Source organism: Protopterus annectens, chromosome 9.part0, assembly GCF_019279795.1.
Source record: "Protopterus annectens isolate FY-2018-M chromosome 9.part0, PAN1.0, whole genome shotgun sequence".
Lineage (NCBI taxonomy): Eukaryota > Metazoa > Chordata > Ceratodontiformes > Protopteridae > Protopterus > Protopterus annectens.
In genome coordinates this window covers 1888819078-1888830465 of record NC_056743.1, presented here as the reverse complement: position 1 = coordinate 1888830465, position 11388 = coordinate 1888819078, and the positions used below count along the sequence as shown (strand labels likewise).

The following is an 11388-nucleotide window of genomic DNA, read 5'->3' as shown; positions in this document are numbered from 1 at the left end:
TGAACAATGCTGTCAGTAACATGTGATCCACGGTGCCAACTTATGTGAATGCTGACCAAACCTGTCCATTGGTTTAGAAGTTTGTCCTTCACCGACATTTCCTCACCTCACTCATTTCCTGAACAATTCTGTCAGTACCATTTGATCCAAATTGTCCAATTATGTGAACGGTGATCAGACCTGTCAATTGGTTAAGAAGATGGTCCTTCACTGACATCTCTTCTCCTCACTCATTTCCTGAAAAATACTGTCAGTTACATATGATCCACGTTGTCCACTTATGTGAATGTTGATCTGACCTGTCCATTGGTTGAGAAGTGTCTTTCACCGACATCTCCTCACCTCACTCATTTCCTGAACAATGCTGTCAGTAACATGTGATCCACGGTGTCCACTTATGTGAATGGTGATCAGACCTGTCCATTGGTTGAGAAGTGTGTCCTTCACCAACATCTCCTCACCTCACTCATTTCCTGAACAATGCTGTCAGTGACATGTGATCCACAGTGTCCACTTATGTGAATGGTGATCAGACCTGTCCATTGGTTGAGAAGTGTGTCCTTCACCAACATCTCCTCACCTCACTCATTTCCTGAACAATGCTGTCAGTAACATGTGATCCACAGTGTCAAAGGTGACCAGACCAGTCTATTGGTTGAGAGGTTTGTCCTTCACCATCATTTCCTCACCTCACTCATTTCTTGAACAATACTGGCAGTAACATGTGATTTACAGTGTCCACTTATGTGAATGGTGATCAGACCTGTCCATTGGTTGAGAAGTGTGTCCTTCACTGATATCTCCTCACCTCACTCATTTCCTGAACAATGCTGTCAGTAACATGTGATCCACGGTGTCCACTTATGTGAATGGTGATCAGACCTGTCCATTGGTTGAGAAGTGTGTCCTTCACTGACATCTCCTCACCTCACTCATTTCCAGAACAATGCTTTCAGTAACATGAGATCCACAGTGGTCACTTATGTGAATGGTGATCAGACCTGTCCATTGGTTGAGAAGTGTGTCCTTCACCGACATCTCCTCACCTCACTCATTTCCTGAACAATGCTGTCAGTGACATGTGATCCACAGTGTCCACTTATGTGAATGGTGATCAGACCTGTCCATTGGTTGAGAAGTGTGTCCTTCACCGACATCTCCTCACCTCACTCATTTCCTGAACAATGCTGTCAGTAACATGTGATCCACAGTGTCCACTTATGTGAATGGTGACCAGACCTGTCCTTTGGTTTAGAAGTTTGACCTTCACTGACATCTCCTCACCTCACTCATTTCCTGAACAATGCTGTCAGTAACATGTGATCCACAGTGTCCACTTATGTGAATGGTGATCAGACCTGTCCATTGGTTGAGAAGTGTGTCCTTCACTAATATCTCCTCACCTCACTCATTTCCTGAACAATGCTGTCAGTAATATGTGATCCACGGTGTCCACTTATGTGAATGGTGATCAGACCTGTCCATTGGTTGAGAAGTGTGTCCTTCACCGACATCTCCTCACCTCACTCATTTCCTGAACAATGCTGTCAGTAACATGTGATCCACAGTGTCCACTTATGTGAATGGTGGTCAGTCCTGTCCATTGGTTGAGAAGTGTGCCTTCACCGACATCTCCTCACCTTTCTCATTTCCTGAGCAATGCTGTCAGTAACATGTGATCCACAGTGTCCACTTATGTGAATGGTGATCAGACCTGTCCATTGGTTGAGAAGTGTGTCCTTCACTGACATCTCCTCACCTCACTCATTTCCTGAACAATGCTGTCAGTAACATGTGATCCACAGTGTCCACTTATGTGAATGGTGATCAGACCTGTCCATTGGTTGAGAAGTGTGTCCTTCACCGACATCTCCTCACCTTTCTCATTTCCTGAGCAATGCTGTTAGTAACATGTGATCCACGGTGTCCACGTATGTGAATGGTGATCAAGCCTGTCCATTGGTTGAATAATGCCAAAGGAATTTGTTCATGAAAACTGATGTTTTGTGCACTGAGCCAGCTCTTCTAATGTGGGGGGCTTTGCTCTTGACTCTGATTTCAGTGACTGCAATTCAGCTATTTTTTTAGAGCTGTGGGGAAGCAGAAGGGGGAGGGGTGGAGATGAGCATATGCACTGCCTGATGTTCTATTCTTGGGCAGGGTCTGCATAATGAATTCCTTGCCTTGGGTGATGAACTGTGGTCCTTGTATCTGAAAGAATATTCTTTTTATTCTTTAAATTTAAGGACTAGAGGCATGTCTTTAAAATGTCCTTTCTTTACTCTGGTAGTTGATGAGACTGCATTTGGTAAAATTGCCCCAGTAACCTGGAATCATTTTCCATTCTACATCAGAAATGAATGACACTTGGAATAATTTGAAATCAAATGGATGGCTTTTCATTCTACAAACTACTGATGTCAGTGCTACAGTAACAGTAGGTGACAAAATCTCCTTTTGTATAGAAAAATATTTTCCATTTGTGTCAATATCTTCTTGGATTGACACATGCTGTTTAAATTCAGTTTGAGGTGTTAATACTGCCATGTTATGAATGTGCGTAACCCTCCACCAAGGGTATAATACTGTTTTTATTTGTCAATGTTGTTTTTTTATATATAAAAAATGGTGGGGGTCACTGTGAAAACTATGTGCAGAGTCTTACAGACTGATTGATACTGCCCCCATAAGGGGGAGTGTATTTCCTGTGATATAGCCCTCCTCTTACTTCCATGACTAAGTGGCTAGGACTTAATTCATGTTTTACTCTTCTCAGGCACTTGGGGTGGTTGTTAAACATGCAGGTGATTGGATTTAAAAGAACTCAGGCATTCACAGACATGCTATAGATAGATGTTCACATAGTGTGAGAGGGTGCAGATAGCTGTGCATTCACAGACATGCTATAGGTAGATGTTCACATAGTGAGAGAGGGTGCAGATACCTCTGCGTTCACAGATATGCTATAGATAGATGTTCACATAGTGTGAGAGGGTGCAGATGCCTGTGCATTCGCAGACATGCTATAGATAAATGTTCACATAGTGTGAGAGGGTGCAGATGCCTGTGCATTCATAGGCATGCTATAGATAAATGTTCACATAGTGTGAGAGGGTACAGATACCTGTGCATTCACAGACATGCTATAGATAGATGTTCACATAGTGTGAGAGGGTGCAGATACCTGTGCATTCACAGACATGCTATAGATAGATGTTCACATAGTGTGAGAGACATGCAGGGTTACAACCCTCTGTGCAGGTTCATGGAGTTCAGCCTTGAGTGCATTTGCAGAGATGCAGTGTGAGAACTGTTCTTGTAGGTTCAGTATATATAAGCATCCATGCATTTGTATGCATGCAGGATAATAGCTGTTAATGCAAGTTTAGAGGGTGCTGGCATGCATGCTTTCATAGACAAGGTAGTGGAGAGCAATTCATACAGGTTCAGAAGATACAGACATTCATGTATTGGTTGAAAGTCACCATGGCAGCTTTTCAAACAGGCTGAGGGAAGTCATGCCAGGCACGTGAGGCAGAGCTGGTAATGCTGGCAAAAACAAACTCAGAAACTCATACATTGAAAATATACAGGATAATAGCTGGATATGCAGGCAATATAAGCCACAAGTTATGATACTAACTAATCATAGACATGGAGACTGGAGGTTGGCCACACTAGTAAGATGGGAAGCAGGAACCTCTCCATTCCCCTACCTGTGGGTGGTGGCTGTCCATACTACAGGGTATACAGGCACTCTTGCATTCACAGGTGGCTGTCCATACTATTAACAGGGGATACAGGCACTCCTGTATTCACAGGTGGCTGTCCATACTATTAACAGGGGATACAGGCACTCCTGCAATCACAGGTGGTTGTCCATTGTATTAACAGGGGATACAGGCACTCCTGCAGTCACAGGTGGCTGTCCATGCTAGTAATGGGGATTCAGGCACTTGTGCATTCAGAAGCATTTGTAGTAATTGCTGCCCATGTCAGTGACAGAATGAGTACATCCACACACACACCTGCACATGTGCATATATTCGTACACATAAACATATTGCAGTGGATAATCATGCTGACAACAGAAATATGCCAGTCATAGGGTCATCTTGTATTATTGATTAATTTTGCATCAGAAAATGCAGTTAGCATTTAAGCAGGCTGTTGATAAGATAACATGCTGGGAGGCAATACAGGCACAACACAGAAGAGGGGCTGTGTCCCTTGGTGGTGATTTTGGATTAAGAATACTTGAGTTGTGTCAAGATACCTGCATAACCTTTGCATGAGCATGCATCAGTGGTGTTGCAGTTTGTCACGTATTGCATCAGCATGCATCAGTGCTGTCACATTTTGCCACACATGGCATCAGCATGCATCACTGCTGTCACATTTTGCGACACAGGTTACACAATGTTAACCAGGAAACTAGCAATCAGTATAAATCATCATTATTATAAGTCTGTAGCCTAGGACACCCCAGGTAAACAAACTGGTTTCATTAGCATTACAGATGATTTCTGGAAAAAAAAAAAGCTGCCAAACATATCAGATAGGAGGAGAATTTCTACAGTTGATTTGCAGCAATATCTACTTCATGTAACCTGCTTATTGATGTCTTCCTTTTGTAGATTGATGACAATGGGGTTACTGCCTTGATGGCCATCTGTTTCTGGGTTCAGTATCAGTATTTATCCTGTTTGTTAGATGGAATGTTTTACTTTTGTGTTTAGCAAACTGAATTCTTTATGTACAGCTTATCTGCACCACATAAAGCATGTGCCTTCTGTCCTGTTCTGCTGTCAGGCCTTTTCTATTTCTTTGGGGATTTACAAATGTAATTCTATGCTCTCATTCGGGGTTCTTCACGTTGTTTCTGCTGTCAGGACTATTTTTAGCTTTGGAACTGAATGCCAGTGAAAAAGAAACTTCAGTGGTGTTTTATAGGCTATTTAGGCCATTTTATAGGCGATGTTTGACCACCAAAGTAGAGTCATTATAAGAGAAGCATTTGATAGGAGATCATGCATTCATTGGATTTTAGTGTCTCTTTCATTAGTCTGATACAAGTCAAGGCAGAATATACAAATATATACTTTTATCACAACTTCAAATTATCAACATGGTAGTGTACCCGTACTATGCCTTATCCATCTCTAACGTATATGAATAAAGCATTTGTGTTACTTAAATGAAAGCATTTCTATGCTATTAACAATCAAAAAAGTTTTCTAACAAATGTTCCATTTCTCTAGGTGTTTTCTTGGTTGTTATTAGGAAATATGAATAATCAATGGTTCAGTGTTTAATGATCTTGAACCATGCATTAATTCTTGGATTTTTTTCAGGTTACACACAACAGCTGGCCTACCGACAGCCCTCCAATGCATATGCAGCTTTTACTAACAGACCAGGAAGCACTTGGTAATGATATACCTTTCCTACTTTACATCCAGTTTAATTTTAGTCTTAGAATCAAAAACTGCTTAAAATACTGAGTAACTCTATATTGTTAGGTAGAACGAGTCACAGAGAAAGCAAGCTTATTTATGTATAATTATATTTATGTTTATTGTTACATTTATTTGAGAACTGGGAATATCATTCTAAGTTAAATCCATTTTCAGAAAGCAATAATCAAACCAAAAGGCAATAAAACACGAGTCAGCTCCAGGGTAAATAACTTTATTATCACAAAAACAGGCGGGGAACAGTACATAAACACTAAACAATACGTTTTCTGTCCAAAACTTCTTCAGATGTATAAACCCACACAGCATTACTTCCTTTTTATGTTAAACCATTCCTTACAAACACCAATCATACAATCACATGAATTAACAAGATGAAGAGCTTGTTATAAGTAAATAAATAAACTCACGTTCACAACTACTACATTAAAGTGTAAAAATAAAAGTATTCAACAAGTATTTAAAGGAGCTTGCTGGGTGTGTTTTTGTATGACTCTGATGAAACCAGTATATCTGGTGAAAGCGCTCAGTTGGTGTGCTTGTTTGGATTAAATAGTTTCCTTTTATATCTGCATTGAGTTCGTGGTCTTTGCCTTATTGTCTACTCCCATGCACTGTGGTTGACCTTGTTTTTTCATTTCTAAGTGGATTCCTATATTGGAGTTGGTGTTTGAACCTCGTTTTACTGTTGGTCGACTTGGTGTTTGAGGCGTTGGCGTGGTGAGACCTGAACATGGAAGCTATACTCAAAGAGCTTGCAGCAGTGTTGGGCAAGTTGGTTCAATTATATGAGGAGGAGAGGGTTAACAACGATGACACCCCGGTTAACAGTCCTACGGAGACACAGGTAGAACTGTATACCATGCATTCACCCAACGACATTACACCTGGGCAAAGGGTCAATCCTACTGCAACATACAGTGGAGTCATTGGGCGAAATCAAACTGGATCTTGTACTTCGAATACTGCTGTGGCTGCCTCATCAGGTTCAAAGGACTACACTACCCAGCAACGTAATCTTGCTTCCTGGTTCGAAGCTCCTGTGTTAAACGTGCAATGTGATTCGTCCACGGGTGATCAGAGGGGCGATGGTAATCAGCCTGTTCTTACGCTCAGAGAGCAAATTTTCAAATATGAGAAATTGTGCACTAAATATCGTGCGGTTCAACTGGATAGTCTGTTTTTAACTAAATCCAAGGACTTGAAGCAGGTACCGATGGGTTTACGTATTTGGAAGTTGCCTACGGGGATTGACCCTGATTCAGAGGCCTATAAGGAGTTAATTGAATTGTACCAGAGGACAGGTATGGAACTGCTTGATGTGATTTTGCGTAACAATGAAATTAAATTAAAGCAGCTTCGGGAAGAAATTGTCAGGCTTGACTCGAGTATTACGAATGACTTAATGTTTTTTCAACATAAGAATCATTTCGAGAAAGTTATTAAGAACGTTGAAAGTTTTGTCAAAAAGAACACGGTTATTAAAAATAAGAAGCTGGTTAGAGACTGTATTGCATATAAAAATGTGACAGCATATCCACCAGGGCGTAAGGTGACTAATTTACCAATGGAGACACACACTAGGTTTGACTCCAGTAGTTTCAATGAAGAATGTATTGATGACTGTCAGGGCCAAGACATTTTTTTAGAGGAGCCAGTGATGCCTCGGAGGTCCGAGAAACTATTGAACAAGGGGCGGCACCTTGGCCAATTTCATCAATCAAGTCCCAGGAGGAGGGGAATGAATTTTCATTAGCATTTTCCACCTCTGACTTTCTTGTTGATTTTGAAGTGTGTGAGGACATTGGAGTTTTGTTTGTATCTGACAGTGTTTATGATCAACCAGTTTATGACGAACTTGTTATGGGGGGGTGTAGTGAGTATAATAACACCACAGCACCTCCACCTACATGCATTTTAGAGGATGATTTGGTTGTTACTGGTGGTGTTCATGACCTTACTGTTTATGACGACTGTGGTGAGGTGGGGGTCATCGACCACGATAACACCATTGTGGAATTTGCACAATCATGTGCTGTCGATATTAGGGTTAATAGTCATGAATTGACTGGTAGGTAGGTTTATAACCAATTTTTATGCCTTGAAAATGAACAAGCTACACATGGTGGGGGTGTTATAACACCGTTTTGTTCTGACACTCTTGGAACTATGGAGGTTGATATTTCAAAAGATTTGGCCCATGAGAGTTTAGGTTTTGATTTGTGTGATGTTGGTGTAGGCATGGAAGGTGTCAACAATGTGAATCTTGTCCCAGTTGAGGGGATGAAACACAGTATTACCAAGGAAATGGGATTCATTATATACAATTACACTGATCTTGTGCTCAATGAATCCCATTTCAAGTTGTTTAGTAAAGGAGAAAAATTTGTGCCGAGTTTTAATATTGATATAACACAGGTATTGAAAAGTTTTAAGTTGTTTGTGAGGGAATTGAATTTGAAACTGCATTTTCATTCATCTTGTCCTGGTGTGAATACTCAAGATAGAAGGCAGAAGGATACCATACTTAAGAAGAAAAGTACCTTTATGCCACTTCCTAACAAGGAAATTAGTATCTTTGAAAATATGGTTGAGTATGAATTGAGGAGAATGTGTGCACGAAGAGTTGCACATGTTGATAATTTGGCCAAGAGCGAAAGGGCCATACTCAATGAATTTATTTCATCTAGGCAGTATAGGTGCATGAGACCGGATAAAGGTGGGGGGATGGTTATCATGCACAATATCGACTATGCTGGCCAAATAATGAAAATATTGAGTGATGACAGTACCTATGGAAGGGTGTCTATGCATGAGATGAATTTGGCATATCAGAAAATCGATTTGTACTTGCTGGATGCTTTATATCAAGGGGTTATTAATGAGGCCGAATTCCATTATTTAGTAGTGAAGTTCCCTAGTACGCCAACATTTTTTGGTATACCTAAGGTACATAAGGGAACTGAACACTTGCAGTTTCATCCTATTGTTTCGGCTAAGGGTTCAAAGACTGAACCACTGGCTGCATTTGTAGATCTTTATTGCAAGAAAGCTCTAATGGATGCAGGACATGTATTGAAGGATTCATGGCATTGTCTAGAGAGATTAAATTCGGTTGATTTTTCCAAATTGGGTAATTTTGGTTTTTTGACAATCGATGTCATCAATTTGTTTTCTGTTATTCCACACCAAGAGGGCCTAGAACTATTTTATGACAGTTTGTTCTCTAGTACGAGTTTTGATTTGGAGAAATTGGAGATTTGTCATGGGTTGATGGAGTTAGTCCTTGACAACAATTTCCTAACTTTTGAAGGAGAAATGTACAAGCAGCTAACTGGGGTAGCAATGGGGGCTCGGTGTGCCCCAGTTTTTGCTAATTTGGTTCTTTTGGCCTGGGAAAAAGAAAACATTTTAACTCTAGGTTTGTTAAAAATATTCTGTTATACAACCGATTTCTTGATGACTTGCTCATTCTTTGGAAGGGTGACGAATTGAGTGTTAGGGAATTCATTGACTATTTAAACAATTGCTCTGGGTTCCTTAAATTTACGTACAACTGGAGTTATGATTGTGCCAACTATTTGGACATCAAGATTTCTAAAAATGAATTGGGGTTTCTTAGTAACATTTATAGGAAACCTAGTTATGCCAATTCCATGTTGCACTATTCTAGTTGTCATCCGATTCACCAAAGGAAAGGTTTGGTTAAGGGCCAAATGGTCCGTTTATCTAGATTGATCAGTGATGACACAGAATTTAAAAAGGAGATTTACACACTTATTGGCTTATTCCTGGAGAGGGGCTACCCATTGGCACTGTTAACTAAAACTAAAAAAGAAGTTTACAGAAAGAGGAAAAGTAAATATGTACCGATTTTGAAAACAAAGGGTACATTTTCTTCTGTTGTTAAATCCAATAGTGAAGTATTGAATAATGGTGTAGATGTGACTGGTCCTATTTTTGTTTTGAAATACAATGATTCTTCATCTGAAATATGTGCAAGTTTGAGGGGTCTTTGGGATTATTTTTTGAGTACTGGTTTGAAAACAATTTTAGGTGATGCACCTGTGATTGTATATAGCAGGGGGTGCAATTTGAAGGATATTTTGGAAAGGAGTAATGATGGGTTTAGGCGATCTCAAATGGGCAAATGTGGACGTTGCAAATGGTGTAGATACATAGCTGAAGGTTCCAACCTTACGGTGGCAGGGTATGGGTGCACTATTGCTTGCCTGGACGTTGCAACTGTGTTACGAGCAATTGTGTTTACATAGCTTCTTGCATGTCATGTGAAGCTTTTTACGTAGGCATGACTACGAGAAGTCTGAAGGAGAGAATTAGGGAGCATTGTAGTTCCATCAGAAGAGGTGATGATCACAACGCCCTCTTTTTGCACACAAAGAATTGTTGTGAATTTAAAAAGATTTTGTTCTTTATAGTTGACAGGATAAAACCAAATTGTTATGGTGATGTTAACAATTTAGTAGCCCTTCGTGAAATGGAGTGGCAGATTAGATTGAATGCCACAAAATTTCCAGGGATCAATGAAAGTACATCTTTGAAACCTCTACTGAAATATAGGGCCAATTTTTTTTAAGCATATATATTTATTGTGATATTATGTCTGTTTTAGGTTTTGTAAATAATTGATCATTTGTTTATGTTTATATTTATTGTAGAGTTATTTTATTAGTGTTGCTGTTTCTAGGGGGGTCTGTTTAACTATATTATAAGTGATTTATAGTATTAGTTTATGTAAGAGTATACATTCAATTTTCTCAACTAATATTTTGTGTGTAATGTGTTGTTTATGTTTAATGATTGTGTTGGGGTTTTTTATTCACATGATATCCCAATATCCAGTATTTCAATAATTTTATAATTTTGGACACTTTCATTATGAATGTTTTCTCAAATTTTAATTGATTAATTGATTTCAACAAGTATTTAAAGGAGCTTGCTGGGTGTGTTTTTGTATGACTCTGATGAAACCAGTATATCTGGTGAAAGCGCTCAGTCGGTGTGCTTGTTTGGATTAAATAGTTTCCTTTTATATCTGCATTGAGTTCGTGGTCTTTGCCTTATTGTCTACTCCCATGCACTGTGGTTGACCTTGTTTTTTCATTTCTAAGTGGATTCCTATATTGGAGTTGGTGTTTGAAACTCGTTTTACATACCAAATGGGGCATTATACTCTATAATGGGTCTAATGAGGGATGAGTACAGTGGGACAATTACCTCCTTTTTTATGGATTGCCTTAGTGATGAGGTGTGCCACATAGAAGGATTTCCTGACTGTTGCGGTGATGTGGTTATCGAAAGTGAGACCACTGTCCACTTGTGTCCCTAAGTCTCTCATCACACTTTCAATGTTTAGTGTCCTGCCACCTATGTGGTAGTTCATGGGTACATGTTTTTTTTTTTCCAAAGGGGATAACTGTACATTTCTTGGCATTAAGCTTGAGCTCATGGCTCTGGCACCAGGTATCTGCTTCTGTAAGGCCCTTTTGTAGAATATCCACGTCATTTGGGGATTCAATAATGGCTCCCAGTTTGCAGTCATTTGCAAACTTTGTTAGCCAGAGTCCCTTAGTGTTGGCCTGTACTTCAGAGAAGTAGATGCCAAACAAAAGTGGTCCCAGGACTGAACCCTGAGGTACTCCACTTGTCACTTGTCTGGAGCTAGATTTGGAGTCGGCTACTTTTACAGTCTGGGTTCTGTCAGTAAGCCAGTTGGCAACCCATCGAGTGATGTAGGGATTTATGCCCAGCTTAGTAAGTTTATCTATGATTCCAGAGTGGGGGATGGTGTCGAAGGCCTTGGCAAGGTCCAAATAGGCTTTGTGGACCACCTTACCCTTGTCCACAGCTGTGGAGACCAATTTGAAGAAGTCAATCAGATGCAGGAGAC

The 11388-nt window shown here is 40.0% G+C and overlaps 1 protein-coding gene across 1 annotated transcript in view; it reads left to right on the top strand.

The window, feature by feature from the left end:
* Positions 1-11388, top strand: part of LOC122812305 (venom factor-like) — a 1464680-nt gene that overhangs the window by 696025 nt on the left and 757267 nt on the right. Inside the window, exon 18 of the mRNA XM_044084707.1 lies at positions 5355-5430. Coding sequence (XP_043940642.1) covers positions 5355-5430 — 76 coding nt within the window. The remainder of the gene's footprint in view (positions 1-5354; positions 5431-11388) is intronic.